General features: G+C 39.1%; 2 protein-coding genes across 5 annotated transcripts in view; both read left to right on the top strand.

The window, feature by feature from the left end:
* Positions 1-640: 640 nt before the first annotated feature.
* Positions 641-9,402, top strand: tcp11l1 (t-complex 11, testis-specific-like 1). 3 transcript variants are annotated; one of them, XM_008411695.3, is made up of 10 exons: positions 641-805; positions 1,256-1,390; positions 2,893-3,025; positions 3,125-3,245; positions 3,914-4,134; positions 4,391-4,527; positions 5,654-5,823; positions 5,923-6,104; positions 7,271-7,443; positions 7,536-9,402. In XM_008411695.3, exons 2-10 carry the CDS (start codon positions 1,264-1,266, stop codon positions 7,757-7,759), a joined length of 1,488 nt encoding a protein of 495 aa, XP_008409917.2. In that variant the 5' UTR covers positions 641-805; positions 1,256-1,263; the 3' UTR covers positions 7,760-9,402. The 3 variants fall into 3 exon arrangements, with proteins under 3 accessions (XP_008409917.2, XP_008409916.2, XP_008409915.2); XM_008411694.3 differs by having other exon boundaries at positions 641-822; XM_008411693.3 differs by having other exon boundaries at positions 641-955.
* Positions 9,403-10,561: 1,159 nt separating this feature from the next.
* The window catches only part of hipk3a (homeodomain interacting protein kinase 3a), a 31,245-nt gene continuing 22,686 nt past the window's right edge, over positions 10,562-19,120 (top strand). For both annotated transcript variants that reach the window (XM_017305454.2, XM_008411696.2), the window contains exons 1-4: positions 10,562-10,939; positions 15,334-16,313; positions 16,425-16,616; positions 17,191-17,372. In XM_017305454.2, the coding sequence (XP_017160943.2) occupies positions 10,915-10,939; positions 15,334-16,313; positions 16,425-16,616; positions 17,191-17,372 (1,379 nt within the window). In that variant the 5' untranslated portion in view covers positions 10,562-10,914. The remainder of the gene's footprint in view (positions 10,940-15,333; positions 16,314-16,424; positions 16,617-17,190; positions 17,373-19,120) is intronic.

The raw sequence follows: 19,120 nt of genomic DNA, 5'->3' as shown, positions 1-19,120 counted from the left end.
TTCAGACTAATATAGTTTCTGTCTGCATACAGTGATGAAGAAATATCTTTAAAGTCATTTTTGTGCGGTTTTAATGAAATATGTGTTCAGTGGTATTTTAATTTGACTAAAAATAGGAAATTGTATTCACAAGCAAGCTTTCCTGTGAAGAAAGGAAAGTTTTCTTGTGCTATAATCTTATCTTTAAGTAAGCCTTCCGCTTTCTGCCAACAGAAAATACATGGCTATTTTAATTTTATGTAAATAAGAGATATATGGACACATTTTAGGAAATCAAGATGTACTTAAATATACTCCATGACCTGTTTTAATCAGCAACATTAACACAAAATTTCAAAAGTCGCATTTCTCAGATTGTTTTGCGACACGAATGAAAGATAGACTTTTCCAAAACTAGAACTGGCCATTTTTACAGAACGCGCTTTGTGCATTTCTATAAAGAAAATGTACAATGTATTTAGTAATGTATTTACTCAATATAAAAGGTTTTTGAGTACTGTACTAACTTTAAAGAAGTAGAGTTCTCAGTAATGTCTGTATGAAAAATGACACGTTTGACGTTTTAGTCAGATATTTTCAGATGTTTTTTTTTTCCTGCTCTCCGTCTTTTTGAGTTTAGTTTCAGAGGGCTCGACTGTTACGTCACAGTAGCTCCGCCCATCACAGGAAGTGTCCGGGTTGTTAGCGGTTGCTGTTAGCTGATGGGGGGGAAAAAAAGCCAAGCTGCGACGTGACTAAACCCGAGTTTCCCGTGTGGGAAATACAACCTTGCCTTTGTTGGAGACCTTCCACGACTGTGAGAAAGGTGTAAATAAATCTGAGGTAGCCATAGAGACGCTATGTGTGAGCTGTGAGGGAGAAGCTGTGTCATACAGGGCTTTGTTGTTGTGGGCTTAGAGTCGAGCTGCTATCTGAAGAAGTTGGGCTCTGCATCTCTTAACGCTGAGCTTTGAAGGTAAATGTAATAGATCGGACTGCAGAAACAGATTCTTTAAAAAAAAAAAAAAGCCTTGAGCTGGTTACTTGTGTCATTTCCAGCTCTTTAGTAACCCGATGATTCTTCCTCATCCCATGTGGATTACGTCATCAAAACAAACCTTCACATCTTCCTCAGATTGTATCGTGTTGTCCTCAGAACTCAAAACAGACTCAGCGTCACTGTTTTCCTTTGGTTGGCTGTGAGCACCCATCGGGTTTAAAAAAAAAAAAAAAATCTCTGCAACTTGACGCGTCTGTGTCGCCTGTTATCCTGCAGAATCCAGCATGCCTAACGAGTCAGACCGCTTTCAGCGCGAAGGAGACAAGGAGTTAAAGGATGTAACTGAGGAGACTGCGGAGCAGCAGGTCAGGGCCAGCACGCCGAGCCCCCACAGAGAGAACACGCTACAAGGTGAAGAAAACATTATGTACAGTCATATTCAAAAACTGAATGGAATCGTTAATTTATTTCACTATTTACTACATGATAGCCTTTATTTCTGGTCATTTGTTTTCTTTTGAATGTGCTGCTGGTTTTTATTTTATTTTAATGGAATAGTTTTACCTTGTATACTCTTACTATTTTCCTTTAGTACCATAATTAATATTTTTATCATTAAAAACATATATCAAGGTTTGTATACCTTCATATTTACTTGTATTTGTGTTCAAGTACTTTTTCAAAGTTATTTATTGTCTATTGTCTTGGCTTTTTTAATCAACCTCTTATAAATTTCAGAAACAAAATATGTCAGTTGATGCCTTTTATTAGTTTTTCAGGGATTCCTTGTTGGTAAAGAAGAGAAAAATGATCTTTCCTTCATTACAATCCTGCTGCCATCTATTGTGGATCAACAGATTCAGATGGGGTTTCTTGGGGGGGGGGGATTTTAACCTGTTTATTAAAAATGTTGTGTTTTTTTTTAGATTTTTTTTATATGTATTTGTTTACATTTTGTTTTGAGTAATATAAAACAGGCCACTGCTAAAGAAGCTGGCTGTTTCATAGATTGCTCAATGCAAACATTGTATTGGGAAATTGAGTGGATGAATGGAGGATGTGTAGTAGAAAAATATAGACAATAATAGATTGAGAAGATTGTGAAGCTATGCCTATTCAAGAGCTTGGGGGAGATTCACAAGACAATTCAGTGCAGCTGTTGCGTTGTACCTCTCTTGAACCAGAGACAATGCCAGAAGCATCTTATCTGGGAGAATGAAAAAAGGACTCGACTGTTGCTCAGTCATCAATAGTCAAACAAAAGCATATTTCACATTTGATTTGGAAATTTAGGTCACACATTCTGGAGGATGAGTGAAGAGGTACAGGATCCAAACAGTTTGAGGTCTTGTATGAAGTTTCAACAGTTAGTGATGATCTGGTGAGCCAGGTAATCTGCCACTGTGGGTCTACTGTGTTACATGAAGGCTAGTGCAACCATCTACCCAGAAACTCTAGGGTACTTTATGATTTCTTCTAATGAAACGTGTTTTGCAGATGCTGATTTTATGCCCCATCACGATCTGGCACCTGCCCACGTTGCTGAAAGAAAATGCTTCAATGATGATTTCACTGAGGTTGATCTAGCAACAAATTGATCTAAGCCCCACAGAAAACTTCACCTTTTACATTGAAGTGTAAAAAGTGAATGAATGTGGACCTTCACTTTTTAGTGCTAGCATAATACTATTACTATAAAATTAGATGGTACTCAGATAAAAAGATTACACTTTGGAGTTTATGCAGATAACAGTTTATGCAAAACGTGGATGCATGAAACCTTCCAATATTAACGCTATACATTTGTGTGGAAGTTGGGTATGGTGCTGTCTCTGCAGAGGAGTCTACATGCGTTTTTGGTCTTCCACTTAACATTTCTATAATGTAATGAATCTGTTTTCCTTTTCTTACAGCCAGCCCACCCAGGTTGGTTTCTGTTGAGGAGCTGATGGAGACAGCTAAGGGGGTAACAAACATGGCATTAGCTCATGAAATCATGGTCAACAAGGACTTTCAAGTCAAGCCCACAGAGCTTCCTGAAGGAAGGTATGGGTTAAAAGCTTGATAGTCTTCTAGACGTTTGCCTTTTATTTAGATTTATTTGCTGGTGCAGTATGGAGAAAACTACTCTTTGTCCTGGCACAGTTTGGAGCACAGAGTGAAGGAGATTATGCACAAAGTATTTTGGGATCGTTTGGAAGCTCAGCTGAACGAGGATCCGCCGTCATACGAACATGCCATCAAACTCCTGGGCGAGATTAAAGAGGTGAGAATTGATCAGATCAAGGACGCATTAAACACTTGATTGCTTATTATCTGTGTTTGTTTGTGATATTTTTCTTATTATCAGTCTGTTCAAAGAGTGTAGTCAGTAACTGACCAGTATCAAAACACTTTTTTCTAGTGTGTTGGTCTAGGTCAGAACATGTGTTCTACAAAGGCAGCAAATGCTGAAGTAAAGACGTTCAAATACTATGAAAATATGAAAAAATTGTTTTCAAGGCTCCTATTAAATGGTTATAAGCATTTAATAGGAGCCTCTCGTTTACTCCCTTAAACAAGAGAGTAACATAGCCCAAGAGGAGAGAAAACGGGCAGAAGATGGACGAACGAGAGCAGAAGAAAAGGCAGAGGAGCTCAAATTTAAAGCCAATGAGTGCAAGCCAGACTTGCACTCATTGGTGCAAGTCTGGCTTCAAAAGGCTAATTCTGGTACACTTTCCCAAGTTGCGCTTTAGAAAAAGGAATTGGACGATGAGATCAACAAAACTTGGTTTTCTTTGAGTGACAACTAACTACCTCCTTCATACAAATTCATCAACAGCTCTCCCTCTTTAGCACATATGGCTTATATATGACAATGTCAAAATGATATCTGTTACTGATCTCCTCCTTAGATTTAACGTTCCTTTCTCTTTCCAATCTTCCATCCAGACGCTCCTGTCCTTTTTGCTGCCGGGCCATGGGCGCCTGTGCTCCCGCATCGAAGAGGTTCTGGATCTGCCACTAATCCAGCAGCAGGCTGAAAATGGAGCTCTCAATATCAGCCAGCTGTCCCAGTTTGTCGTTGAGATGATGGGTTCTCTGTGCGCCCCCTGCAGAGATGAGGATGTCAAGAAACTGAGGCAGATCACTGAGATTGTTCCTCTGCTGAAGTGAGCCATGCACACACTATTATTGGCTTTGCGCTGGTCAAGCTTTGGTTTATTTTTAGACCCTGTAATTTAATCAGCGTGCAAGTCTGCTCGTTGCGAAGGGATGTTCCCTTGGTTAAATGGCAGCGTAGAGATGAACACAAATCATAAACATGCACATGAAGCGAGAGATCATTGACCGCCTTAATTCTGCGCTGCAAAATCAGAGTTAGTTGTTTTGTTTTTACAACAGTGTGCATGTTCTGCCTCCACTCAGGGCTATTTTCTCTGTGCTGGACCTGATGAAGGTGGACATGGCTAACTTTGCACTGAAGAGCATCAAGCCACATCTCATGCAGCTGTCTGTAGAGTATGAGAGGAACAAGTTTCAGGAGTTTCTGGAGAAACAACCAAGTAAGGAATGGTATCTTTACAAAACTCCTTTAGGTCGCACCACATCTGTAATTGTGTTACCAAGTCTGGGGTAGTCATTTCAGTGGTATTCTGTGTGCTAGTTTATTCTTGTGGACTCGTTTGCCTTGTGCTAAGCAGGTGAAGGTAACACAGTTACTTGATTGTGCTATAATATGGGACTATGTGTCTGAAAAATTCATAATATATCCTGTTAATATAAAATCAAAATGCATCTACCTCTAATTCTTTTGAATAGATGTCTGAAAAGAGAGTTTCTCCTCCTCAAATTCAGCTACCCACAATATTAATCCTACAAAAAGAGGATGTATTGATGTTGCTGCAGACATAAAATGCAAAAAGGTATAAGATGACATTATTTGTCCTAGTAAGAATGCTTGAGATTGGTGAAATGTTGACAAATACCATTCTGGATATCTGAATTATTATTACTTGGGATTATTACTATTATTACTTGGGAAAATTGATTAATGGATATTTTTGCTTAAAGTGCTTTCCTAATTATTAAACCCTCAAAAAATTGATTTGTTGCAAGTGAGCCAGAATCAGAATTCCTTTTATTGTCATTGTGCTCAAGAAAACACAACGAAATAAAAAAAATAGCAACTCTCGAGCCAGTGAGTTATTTGGAAAACAGACAGAGGGAGAGAAACTATACTGGTGATATTGAGTAAGGATTTAAAATTCTAAATTTTCTTCTATGCCTTAAATCATACAAATGTGAGCCATTGCTTCCTCATTTTGGTTCACCTTCATTCTTTGGTTCTCCGGTTGGTCTGCTTGCTTTTCTGCTATGGAGTTCTGGCAACAGAGTCAACTTCCAAGCAGTATTTTACCCACATTTTTAGAAAGCCCAGAATTAGATAGTTTGGACCGAACCAGAATTTAGATGACTTCTTGCCACTTTTTAAATGAAGTGGACTATCCAGGAAACACCATCTGTTTAATTTAAAGCAGCACATTTAGCTCTGGTTTGAATGTGCACTTACTTCTCAATTGACCAGTCACACATGAGTTCAACATAAAATCAGCCAATTTTAACATCTGAAGTTCTCATTGAGATTCTCTTTTGCTGCTGCGAAGAATAAAAATGTCCTTTCCTGTTTAGATGCATTAGACTACACAAAGAAGTGGCTTGAGGAGACGGTGAAATCCCTGAGAGAAACAGAGAGTTGTGCCTCTGCCTCCAGTGACCCCCCACTTCACCCACTAAATGTCCATAATCATGCATACATTCGCCTGCTCAGGTGGGACCATGCGTCAGACCCTTTCCCAGAGGTAAATGCTCTGTACTTCCGGTCTTTGCTCACAAGTTTGGTTGAATTTTTATGTTTTTATTCTTTGCTCACCAAGGGAACCCCTTTTTTTTCTCTCCAGACAGTACTGATGGACCAAGTTCGGTTCTTAGAGATGCAGCAGGAGGCCGAGTGGTTAGTTCTACTCTCCTCTGTGCTTCTGATTGTCTACACTACCACAGGAGAAGCCATCTCAGGCCTGCCAGGACTGATGGAGACTCTTAAAAACACTGTCAGTGCCATGCTCACAGAAATGCACATGCCGTGAGTACAAGTACTTACTCTGGAGATTCTCTGATGTCCAATGTTTTCAAGTAAACAATAGGTTTTAACGTCTCAGCAGCTATTAAGTTTTTATGTTGTAGTAAGATCAGCTGTTTATAAACTCACCAAACCAGTTCCAAACTTCGAATTTCTGTGGGATTTAACTTGACCTCTGTGGGATTAGTTTGACTTCATTTGAGTTGTTTTGAACTCCATATGCTTATGCACACACGTCTTTTTTTCCCACATTTTGTAATGATACAGCCACACATTTCGGTGTATTTTATATAGTTTGTGAGAACAGCACAAAGCAATAAATAGTTGTAAAGTGGAAGGAAAGTAGATTGAGAAGTATTTTTAAAATAAAGCTAAAATGTGTGACCTTTTATGTATCTACCAACTTTGCACATCCAGAGACTCAGTTTTGCCTATTCGTCAGGCCAACTTTTCCAGAATAAATGCTATTTTGGTTTCGCCTGTGAAGTTGTTAATGCTTGTCTTGGTATATGTGATTTGGGGATTAATGTATATCCCTACTTTCATAGGGACTGTATTTTTCTTGCACAAATCGCACACTGAAGAAATTAAATTGCCATCTTTTTCTTTCATTTTGACACACCTATCTTTTGAAGGTAAACCAAAGCTAATCCAGAGAAAGCTCTGATATGTCTTAACTTCTGTAACTATGGGAACTGGGTTTACATACCTTTACTCTCTGTAGTCTGAACTTGTAATTTAGAGAATGTGTGTTTTGGTTGTTTTTGTTTTATTGAGCTTGGAGTCGCCATCTCAGTTATTCCAGACGGCGGAACTGCAGGCAACGAGGTTGAATTGTGTATCTTTTAGATAATCGACTCTGTAGAAAATCAATTGCCCAAAAAGTGAAAAATGTTTTAAATGTTTATTGCTGTGGTCTTTTTTGGTGCTTTTTGTGTGTACATGTAAACCATTTTGACCTCTGCAAAGATATGTGCCAGAAAGCAGAATAAAATTATGAATAGATTCTGTTTGTATTTCTTTTATATATACAAAGGAAACAAACAGGTTATTAACAGCAGTAATTACTTTCTGAATGTTTTACAGTGATTATCACCTTTCCGAGAAGCACGTAACTTTTTCGGCTGTGATTAGACAATATTTTAAAGTCTATTTTGTTGCTTTTTCAGGTCATTTAGTATGCAGGAGGCCCTAGCAACCATAGGGGAGAAGCTGTGTGTTGAGCTGAGTCACTGTTTAAGCCAGCATGGCTTCTCCTCATTCTCAGCTGAGAGCAAGAGCGCTCTTAAAGGGCAGATCTCAGCCGTCATCCAGCCAGACAACACAGTCCGTAAGCTGATGGGTACGGAGGCGCTCTTGGTTTCGTGTCTCTATTTGCTGATTTATGCTGGTTGTTTTGCTGTGACCAAAGATCCCTCCTTCTCCCCCACCCAGACTCTCGGATTCAGAGCTATCTACTGGCTGCCCTGGAGTCCAGTCAACACAAGACGCCGCCTCCTCTCCCCGGAGGCCTGGCGCCGGTCAGCAGAGAACTAAAAGAGCTCTCGATCCGCTTCGGCCGACTGGTCAACTACAACAAGCTGGTCTTCTCTCCGTTCTACCAGAAGATCCTGCAGAATATGTTGACGCCGGGGGAGAGCTCCAGCACAGAGACATAAACCCCCACAGATATGGAGGAACATCAGAGTGAAGAGTGGTCTGTGGTTTCTTTTTCCCCTCATTAGCAACGGTTTGGATGTAGAGAAAAGAGTTTAGGAGGCTGATCTTTAAGCTGGGAGGCAAGCGAGCCCTGCTGAGCGAGCACCTTCAACTGACTTGATTAAAACAACAGTCATTTCACTCACATGTACTAACGCAGTGTTGTTTCTTCATTGAAATATCAGACCTCATAAGTGTCACATTTGCAGTACCTATGTTTGCATTAATTTATTAAGCGTAGCTGCTAGGGATGGATAACTTAACTCCGTATTGCAGTTGCCATCACCGGGAACAGTATGACATATACATCTGTGCAAAATTATTCACCTCTCTTGAATTGTTACGCGTTTAGTCTCTTTGTAACCACACACTTGAAAACGGTGCATTGGAATTTTATTTGATAGACAAACACAAATTAGTGCGTATTTGGGAAGTGCAAGTTAAAGGATATGTGGTATTACCATTTTAAGCAAATACTTGAAAAGTGTGGAATGCATTAAGACCATTTGTTCGAATGCTTTCTAAATATTCCGTCTACTGGGGTATGTTTGTTGCAGGTAGCACATGTAGAGAATAAAGGTTTTCTGCTAATTCTTAGCAAAATAGTTAAAAATCAGACAAACTGGTGTTGAAAACGGATGTCGGCATCAATTTTCAATTAGTGCAGTGTCTAACGAGTTTTCTTCCAATATTGCCCTGTATGTATTTTCATCCATCAGCTGTCTTTGTGGAATAACTACATCAGCCTAGCATGATGCTTCCACCGCCATGTTTTACAGCATTTTGCGTGTAATATTTAGCTTACACGCAAATATGAAATGGAAGATTTTATTGCTTTTTTTTAACTACGGCTTTCTTCTTTCCACACTTCCATAAAGGCCAGGTTTGTTGTTTGAGAACATTGTATGCTGTATTTGTATTTAAATGTTAAATTATCAATATCTGAGTTACGTACTTCTTTGTACTTTTTTGGAGCTCTCTAAGACACGTTAGTCAACCTTTACAGATAAATAAATGTAAAAGGAATAGCAGAGACACAATGGTCCAATAAATAAACTGTAAGCCAGATGATCTTAAAAATTATATTTAAGAACATAAAAATTCCACATATAGTCTAGCCTAAAGTTTTCGTGTCTGGAGGCTGGAAGGCTTCCATCAAGATCTCCAAGTACAGAAACTATAATCTCAAAATATAAAGGGTGGGAGTGAGTCTATTGCGTCCTCAACTTATTCAGAGAACAAGTTTTAACGTTTTTAATTGACAACAAAGCAAAGGATGGATATGGATTCAGTCCAATTCATTGAAGGGAACTATGGAATTAAGGGCCAATTGTGGTTTTCAGTGTTACTGAGTTTTAGTTCCAGTTTAATTGTATTCACTCATTGTTAACTTATTGTTGATATTTTCAGATGTTCAGCATATTTTCCTGACAGTCTGACAGTTATTTATGTTTATGTTTGAATTTAAAATGTATTCGTATCAATTTATCACATTTTTCTGCTTGCTACTGTTCTCATATATCACATACTGATTATTTTGGCTTAATTGTTATTTGTCTTAAGGTGGAAATTGGATGTTCCAATAAAGAGTTGTTTGCCTTCACATTAACAAGTCTCTCTCTTTTTTAATATCCTTATAAATCCTTCATCTGCCAGTGATGTCATCTGTAATATAATACACTGGAAGATAATTGTTTCTAACACCAACAAAATGAAAATTGTAAGAAAGGATAGTTGCATAATACATTCAAGTTGTTTGCATGTAACGCACCTGTGAGCCAGTAGATGGAGCCAGAGCTCCAATTTAAAATCGTTTAAAAAACAAAAACTTCCAAAATGCTCTTTTTGTTTTTACTTTTAAGTTTTAACTACATTGGAAAAAGTATTGTCAGTTTTTATTGCATTATGACCTTAAATCAGTTTGCACATAAGCAATAATATAACAAGACACTGTAACAACTGTCAAACATGATGTTTGTAGTCTAATCAAATAACTGTTTTTTTGCTGTTGGTGCATTATTAAAAGTGGTGAGAATAATAAATTCTTACACAAAACAGCTAGATGGTTACAGTGTGACATCAATGTGTTTCAAAAGAACAATGGGCCGAAGCACAAATTAGAACAAGTTATAATTGTAAGACTTTTCAATATTAGAAAATGTCTGATATTCCTCATGAAAATTTCTGACATTATTATGAGAATGTTTGGGATTTTATAAATGTTTTTTTTTTAATCTGAAATATCTAATATTGATATTCTGTAGATAGAAAATGTGAACAGGAATAGAGCAAAAAACAACAACAACAACAACAATAATAATAATAATAATAATAATAATAATAAAATTAAAAAAACTTCTCAAACACAGAAACAAAAATTAAAATAAACCGTTTTATGCCTTTAAACCCAAATATCAATATCATGTTAGGTATGCCGTTTTAAAGGCACTCACTACTGACTAAACAGCAGGAATATTGGGGTATTTTAGTGCATATAGTCCTGTCTTTATCCATCACCCTTTGTGAATTACAAATGGAACATTAAATATGTGCATTTAATTTTTGTTTCTAAAAGGTCATGAAGTTGCTAGTAAAGCAAGAATTCCTCCAAAATGATTAGAAACCCACAATTAATATGACAGCCTGTATGTAAACATAAGACTGCAGTTAGCTCATGGAAGTTTAGAAATGTTTTGACTCGCCGTCAGTGTGACTCAGAGCACTTTTACTCCTCCTTCTCCCCTCCCCAACATTCCACACATGCGGAGAAGCAACAAGCTACCGAACCAGCAGCAACAAGCTAGCCGCCAGCAGCTAACTCGGTCGGGGGGGACGAGGCGTGTTAACATGCAAAAGTTTAGAAACTCCGATATTCGCCTCGACTAGACACGATATTAATGTTTAGTGAGACCCAAGACGGCCCTCTAAAACATGGACCATAGTTCGTTTTTGTAAATGCTGTTGTTTTTGCGTGGCTTTGAGCTTCAAATGTGCGAAAAGTCTCTCGGTGTGTCCTCCTCGTCGTTGAACAAGATGGCAGCAACAGCAGCACCGTTACAGAGTTTGGCTGTGGTGCGGGTGTTCGTTGCTAGCCTGCTCTTTGACACTTTGAGTGATGCGATTTTCTGGTCTTACTGAAGGTATGTGGTTCCATCTCTTTAAAAATATAGCCGAATACACTTTCCGTATTATATTTGTTGATGGGTAATCGTTGTTTTAAGGTCCGTAGGACTTCGCTCGTAGCTAGCTTGTTTGCTAACTTCAGTGTTATCTTTTCATAGACCGTTACCATTGAAGGTTAACCAGTTTACTCAAAACAGTTTTTTAATTAAAGTAAGTGCTAATTTCTTGAGTTATATTTTAGCTATTGTTTGGTTGTGGTTGTGTATATTTTTTTAATGTTAAAAATACTTTAAGTAATTGCTAAACAGACAGTAAAGTGAGCTTCATTTGTTTATTGAAGTGAACTCGAAATGGGTTCCCCCACACACCATCAGACGGCTATTATTTATGGTTGTGTGACAAAAGCACTTTCAACAGGTGTCTTGGTGGGGGGTTGCCCATCCCCCAAACTCGCACGTACTCACGGACACACACACACACGCAAACACACACTCCCCTTCTCCTCCCATATGTCAACTGTCACTTAGATTAAACTGTAGTAACTGTGAGGTGTACACATTTACCAAAAAAACAAACGCCAGCTGAACCCACGGACATGTATACACACTTCTGTATTTGTGTTTGTTTGCCCTCTGTGAAGCTGGATCTCTATTTCAGGCCAATCCCCTGGGATATCAGGCTACACAGTTTGGCAGGAGGTGTAACAGACAAGACTGTCCCTCAAAAGACTGAGAGCGAGCACAGCATGGATGACATATTTACACCATGCCAGCCCCATGATGGTTGCCCGTCTGCTGTGGTGGCCGAAATTCTTTGTCAGTTGCATCATTAAGTTATTAACAGTGTTTGCTTGACTTGCAGTTGTGGGTGGTGATTGGGTGTAGTAGTTTCCAACAGTGCATAACTTGATCTTTGCTTACCCATGAAGAGGGGTAATTATATTTGTAGAAGATGTCGGCTGCTGGAATTGTAATTAGAGAGCTTTCGGTGTGCTTATGGAGTTGGTTAAAACTCACTTGCTTTGCTTGTCACAAGAAAAAGAGGTGTGCTCCTTGTAAAGCTGGCTAAGAGGCACACCCCACTGCCTGCCTGTCTGAGCCTGTGTGCAGCTAGTTTGGTAGTCCACTGTCTTGTTGTTGAGCTGATTTTTTTTTAATGCATTTATTTGTTTTCCCTTTAAATTGACCGATTTCAGGAATGTTCATGTGACATTTGATTGAGCTTGAAATGTGAAGTCTTCTGAGTCGTAAGTCCAGGCAGGCACAATCTGTGTCTCTGTTTGGGAACTTTCAGGAAGTGTGGTTGTTGATCTGATTCTCTGCCAGTGTTCAGCTTGTTGACATGGTGCAGCTACGTTCTGCAGTGAGACGAGTGCTCCTCTCATTGCATAATTTTCATATTGTGTATTTGGCTTTTTTTAAAAATTGCTCAGGTGCACCAGTTTCCTTGCAGAGATGAGTCATCCAGTTGCTCTGATCAGCAGGTCAGATTCTGAAGAATCTGACTTTTCTGTTCTTTGAAGGAGTCAAATCAGAGGACCCTTTATCTTTTCAGCATATAAAAGCAAAAATATAAAAAACAGAATACTGATTAATTTTAAGGCAACGTCACAGTTTTTGTATGTTCACAAAACATTTGTAAATGTTTTGTAAACATTTACAATAACCCAATAACAATTGGGTTATTGTTAACCCAATTGTTATTGGGTTAACAATAATGTTAACCCAATAATGGGTTAACATTATTGGAGCCTGTAAACAACAACAACAAAACCCAAAACAGATTCTGCACCATTACAGAATGACTACCATGCTGTAGGTACTAGAGCTGTAGTGATACAATAATCTCACGATTCACAGCATTCTGCTCACGATACGATATATATTGCGATATTCAGCAAATGATACAATTTAATATACTTTTGCGATTTTCTGAAAGATTTTAGAGGGACAGAGTGATTTTGGTGACATTTTGTGACTGTTATAGAGTTGGACTGAATTAATTTAACTGAAAACTGATTAAAAACACCAACTACACAATACCTGGCTCTGGTTGGACATGGACACAGACTTAAAGTTAACAGCTGGACAAAATGAATCAAAGACGTGATGAGAAAACATGTTTCTTTTAATTGAAACGGTACAAACTGTAGCTTACATGCATTTGTAAAGTAAATAAAGTGCACCAAGTACCCTGCTCTGAATAGTTTGGTACCTGTTTAACTTTGACACTTAACATCTGAAGGAATCTCTAAGCCTGATGACCTAATCACTCTCCCGGTGAAGCAAGCAGTGAGTGAGCAAGGTGACAGTTGGATGTTACGATACTTGCGGATGAATATAGATTTTTTTTCTAGGAAAGAAAATATCGATAAATATCACAAAATCGATATTATTACACAGCTCTGGTAGGTACGTAATCGGCCCATGCAACATGAGCGAGTTACGAGTTGGGGTCCTGCTGAAGGCTGTCTAAACAGTAAATGAACAGTAAGTTACGTTAGGAAAGTCTCTTTCGTGGTCTTAGTTCTAACCCAGCTGACATTCCTAAAACAACTACAGCACCATACAAATATTTCTTACAGCTTCTCCTTTTGAATCTACACACATGTATATACAGAGTATTTGTGCTGAAAAGGATTAATTTTGTAAATAATAATCTGTCTTCTAATTTCTAAAAATGCAGAATTTGGTACAATTTCTTAACCTTGTCCCACACACTTTCATTGGACACTTTTAGAGAACTATGCTATAGTAATGTATCACCAAATGTAATATGAAAAAAATCATTTTATAGTATTAGAAATTACCATGGGTTGTTTTCGCTCAGAAATAATTTCCGCTGAAAAAAACGCAAACCTATTTTCACTATTTTGTTCTTGTTGTGAGTTGACTTTAATGGAGATGAATTGATCTGAATTTAGAGGTCAATTCCCGATTGTGGGTATTAAAAAGAAAAGCATTTAAATTGATGTTTTTTCTTCTTTTTTTTTTTGCATCACCAGCATTACTTAATCAGCAGTTTCAATGTCTTTTAATATGTGCGGCAATTGATAGCGTAAAGGTTAGTTTCATTTTATTTGTCCAGCCAGTTCCTCAGTGCATAGGAACTGGCAGTGCACTGCCTGTTAGATTTAGAGGCACAGTTTTTTCATTGTATTGCTTTGTTTTGGCTTGGTAAAAGTCACATTGTTGTGACCATATACTGAAATTCCTGACAAATAGACATTAGTTTTTTCTTTCTCTAGTAGGTTTTGTTTTTTATCCCTAGACATTTCACACAACAACACTGAGAACTGTGTTGTCCATAATGGCATCATCCAACATAATTTGCTCAAAATTCTTTGGAATTTCATAAAAAGAAATTTATAGACAAAGTACATTGGAACTAAATGGGGACATTGTGGTTATCCCTCATTTTTCTGTTGAAATCAAAGTAGATTCTTTATCCAAGAACCCAGAGAAGTTTTTTTTTTCTTTTTGTTATAGCTCCTATATCAAGAGGCTCAGGCTATAAGGACAACTGGAAAATCTGTACTGTAACGAGGTAAACATTGATCGGTACGTCTTTACTTGTAAAGCTTTGTGGCCCTAAAAATCTGTGTTTGAAAAACCAGGTTGTGCTGTTTTCTTTATCTTCTTAAAAACTCCAGTTTCTTAGTATGAACACACCAAAAGTTATAGAGAGGGAGTTAAAATTTGATACATGCTTCATTGCACATTCACTTAAGATTTTGAAATGGGGGAGAAATTAGTCTTTCTGTTGTAACAGTGGAAAGTCACCAGGTTGCATCACTTTAGCTGTTGCATTGTTCAGATATTACTTCTGCATTTGACAAAATTTTTTTGGTCTCTAACACATCAAGTTAAAATTGTTTTCCTGAAAAGGTCAGATAGTGACTTTTTCTTCATAGTTTTTGTATCTCGCCTACATTTTAAAGAGCAAAACAAAAGTCTTTCATATAATCGGTACATTTGTAAAGATGCCGCAGAGGTGGAGAACACTCATCCCACTTCATAGTGTATCATGTTTCCCTCCGTGGTGCTGTTTGCTATGTGCCGTTGGTTTGTGTGAAACTGACCCTGCTGTGTGGCGTGCAGGGACTAGCCATACATGTGCTGGGCTTCCCCCATCTCCAATTACAGAATACTTGTTCCCTTTTCCAGTAAGAGTGACATGAAGGCCTCCATTTATTTTTGCTTTGGTGGCTTTTATTATGGGTTTTTTTTTTTAACCCACAACGTATCTCTGAGGGGATAGTAGGAGAAAAGGTGACATTTTGAGTTTCACCACTTCCTTTGAACACTAATCTCAGGCAAACTTGAGTGTTTGTATCGCAAACGTTTTAAAATGTGTAAAAAAAAAATAAAAAAAAAATAAAAAAAGCTAATAAATGCATTTTTCTTTTAAGGTATGGCCTCACAAGCCTTGGTCTACCCATCACACCTGCACTCAGCTCAAACAAGTGCCTTAGGAAAGAGCAGCAGTGGTACCAGCAGACGCACAGGTGAAGTCCACCGCAGTAATAACACCAGCAGAGCCTTTGAGCATCGACTCCCGGCCAAGACATACGTGATTGGAATCAATTACGGTATTGCATTTCCCAACAACGTTATCCCGTCCTCAACTGTTGCCGAGTTAGGAAGGCCGAACAGGGGGCAACCGGTTGGGGAAACGGAGCAGTGGACTTTGCAGACTGCAGGGATACAGCAAGCAGGACCGGCTGAGTGCCAGGATCAGCTGACTGTTGACCAAGGTTTTGAGAGGGAAGGTGGAGGTTTGGACTGCGGGCTTCTTGCTACAGCCTGTTTAGGAGCAGAGTGGGAGGAGGCCAAAAACAAAAGAGCACAAGTTAGAGGAGGTTATATCGGCCTTCTTGACTCAGGTGTCCCCCAGGTATGTGAGGAGAAGACGGGTGAAGGTGGGGAACAACAGCGGGAAAGTAACCGCATCAGAACCATGCAGATAGTGGAGGACGTACCTGCTCTGCCGTCACTTCCTCTACCTGTGGCCATGTTGCAGACAAGCACTGGGAACAATGCAGACACTGTTCGAGTCGGGGGTGGGGGAACTCTGACCGCTCAACATAGCAGGGTTGATGAGGTGACCGGCCTCAGCGTGGGGGTCAGTGGGACTGAAACCAGCACCAATGGCAGTAATGAGGTTGTGGCAGGTGCCACTGTGAACAGAAATGGATCAGGAGATGGTGACTATCAGTTGGTTCAGCATGAAGTCCTTTACTCGCTGAAGAACAGCTACGAGGTTCTGGAGTTTCTGGGTCGGGGAACCTTTGGTCAGGTGGTGAAGTGCTGGAAGAGGGGGACAAATGAAGTGGTGGCCATCAAAATACTGAAGAACCACCCCTCCTATGCACGCCAAGGACAGATCGAGGTGAGAATGTTAAACACTTAGTAATTTTTGACCATAAAATGTTTGTGCTTGACACGTACACTTTCTGAATTATTATAGCATTTTAATCAAATTTGGTTCTCTAATTGGCAGGTGGAGATCTTGGCTCGGTTGAGCAGTGAAAATGCAGAGGAGCACAATGTGGTGCGCGCTCTGGAGTGTTTTCATCACCGCAGCCACACCTGCTTAGTGTTTGAAATGTTGGAGCAAAACCTCTACGACTTCCTGAAGCAGAACAAGTTCAGCCCACTGCCTCTTAAAATCATCAGACCTATTCTACAGCAGGTAAAAAGGGCTTCTACTGGAGAACTAAATGGCAGCCAAAGATGCATCAGTCAGGCTTTTACCGGCTGATACAGGTTGATGTTTTTTATTGGAGTGTGTCCTGCAGAGGCAGGCTTTGGCTCATTTGGATTTCTTTTTTTTTTTCTCTCAAAAATGCAGTAAAGCTATTTAGGGTTGTTGATGTGTTTACAGACCAAAAAGCACAAAGTTTTAGTTTTGAAGTTTAATAGAGGGCAGAAAGCATTTAGTTTTAGTAAATTTGAGCTGCATTTCAACAGTGGAAAAAACTGATCAAGAAACAAAATGGCAAATTTAGGTTTTTAGTTGACTATTTGATGCATCATTTATAAAATCTGGTAATGCACCAATCAGAGGACTCTTTTTTTCTGGTTTCAAACCTACTACATCCATTGAAATGCCTGCAGCACATTTCTTTGCTCTTGGCCTTGAAAGAAAATAATATATTGGCACAGCCTTAAAAAGCTAAGAATGACATACAATTTATCATGACAAAAAATAGACATATCTTCTAATTGCTCAACAATCCTCTTTATATCTTGGTTTGTCTCTCCAGGTGGCAACAGCCCTGAAGAAGTTGAAGGATCTGGGTTTGATCCATGCTGACTTGAAACCAGAAAACATCATGCTGGTGGATCCATCCAGGCAGCCATACAGAGTCAAAGTCATTGATTTTGGTTCAGCCAGCCATGTCTCCAAGGCCGTATGCTCCACTTATCTTCAGTCCAGATACTACAGGTAAGAACAGCCGACTATTAATGCCCTGAAACACTTGGGATACACCCAGTAAAGGGTGAAGACTGTGCTGGTTATTACTGTATGATTCACTGGTCTCTGTTCATCCAAGTGACTGTTTGTTATCCAAGGCCACTCAGCTCAGATCTTTTCTGATACGGCCCACATTTATTAATGTAGAAAGAGCAAGTTGGCTTCTGGAAATGACTCGGAGCCGAAGTGACAACATAAAGTATGCCCAGAAAGGAGATTTACAGAGTAGGATCATTTAAGAAAGGTCAGCTTTTCCGTAATGTGAAACGTCCTAAAATCTGTCATGATAACTTGCCAGTGCACCAGTCTGAGCCATTCCCACGGCTAATACTTGTTTATGTGCATGTTTCCCACAGGGCTTAGGAAAGTCTTTCCTCAGCGTCAGTGTGTTCAGGCCTCTCCTCTAATATAAACTGGACTGTATTAACCTGCATGCTCTGACTGGCAGTTTCCTGACAAGTCTTTCACTTTTCGTTCTGTTTGCTATCTCTCTACGTTCTTTTCTGCATGAATGCATATTTTCTATCTTTATCTCCGAGTGCATGCGTCCAGTTCATCACACCCTAATTTCTGCTCCTTGTCTTTATGATCAAGGGCAACCAAAGTATCTATAAGGACAGTCATAAAAGGTGTGATATCCTGCTTATGGGTTAGGCTTTTAAACTTCATCAAACATTGTTGGGCAAAAAATGTCATTAAATTTTAAGCCTGAAGCTTATAAGCTCATATTTTGACGCACAGTAAATTGAGCCTCTGGTTTAATTAAAAATAAATGAGACTATAAAAAGCCAAAAAAAAAAGAAACATAGTTTTGCTATTGGAGTCTTTCCATTTTGAAATGCATTGTAAAAATTTTGTTGGTGTTGCATGTTTATTGAGGCCTAAAAATATTTGAAAGTCAAAGTATTTTCCTAATTAACCACACAGCAGTAGGCTGGAACTTTAATTTATCTGTATTCCTGCTTGGACATTTCACCAACTGTTCCAGCGAGGCCTTGGAAAGTCTGCAAACATTGCACAATCTATTACACATGCGGAGAATGTCGACAGCAAACGCACAGCACACACCCTGTGCTCCCCTTTTGACGGCGCTGCTTTTATTACTCTGTAAGAAATAAAGCAGTTCCTCTGTTGTTCTGACTTAAATTTCTGCTAGTTTTGATCTAATAGGGACTTGAAATTGAGACCTTACTGCTCTGTTGCAACTTCTGTTGAACTAAAATCTAAAGCGACAAGGCTTGCAGCACTGAAATGCCATCAGCAGTGGTGTGGGGAAACTTCCTTATTTTGTTAGCATGAGCAGGTCTCTCTCTAGACCTTCCTCTTTTTGAGTGCTGAGGCTTAGTGTGGCACATAGCTCTTATGTAACATGAAGGATTTGCTCTGCATTTGACCTGGTTAAGTGCGTATGAGTGTGCACATACGTGTCTGTGTGTGTGTGTGTGTTTTTTGACTTAAGCTGTGTTGGCAACACTGAGATCATAGTTCAGTTAAAAACAGGCTGGCACTGAGACTTGGGGAGGTCAGTGAGGACACAAGAGGCTAGGGAAGAATGTGGTTTATGAAAACCCCACATTTAGATCCAGGAAAAAACATTCTGGCATTCCTGCCTTGGTGTTTGTGTTTTTGGGTGTGTTCATATGTCTGAGTTGATACAGAGAATGAAATAAATGGGCTCCCCGTGCCTGTTACATACTGCATCCTAATATTTTTACCAT

Source organism: Poecilia reticulata, chromosome 6 (assembly GCF_904066995.2).
Source record: "Poecilia reticulata chromosome 6, P_reticulata-male-v2, whole genome shotgun sequence".
NCBI classification, from domain to species: Eukaryota; Metazoa; Chordata; class Actinopteri; order Cyprinodontiformes; family Poeciliidae; genus Poecilia; species Poecilia reticulata.
This window is presented reverse-complemented; position numbering and strand designations above follow the sequence as displayed.

Bases quoted from the DNA above. Each gene is read 5' to 3' on its own strand.
- tcp11l1 (XM_008411695.3), top strand. From the start codon at position 1,264: ATGCCTAACGAGTCAGACCGCTTTCAGCGCGAAGGAGACAAGGAGTTA. The intron at 4,135-4,390 runs GTGAGCCATGCA...GCCTCCACTCAG, and splicing joins GAGATTGTTCCTCTGCTGAA to GGCTATTTTCTCTGTGCTGG. The intron at 4,528-5,653 runs GTAAGGAATGGT...TTTCCTGTTTAG, and splicing joins GTTTCTGGAGAAACAACCAA to ATGCATTAGACTACACAAAG.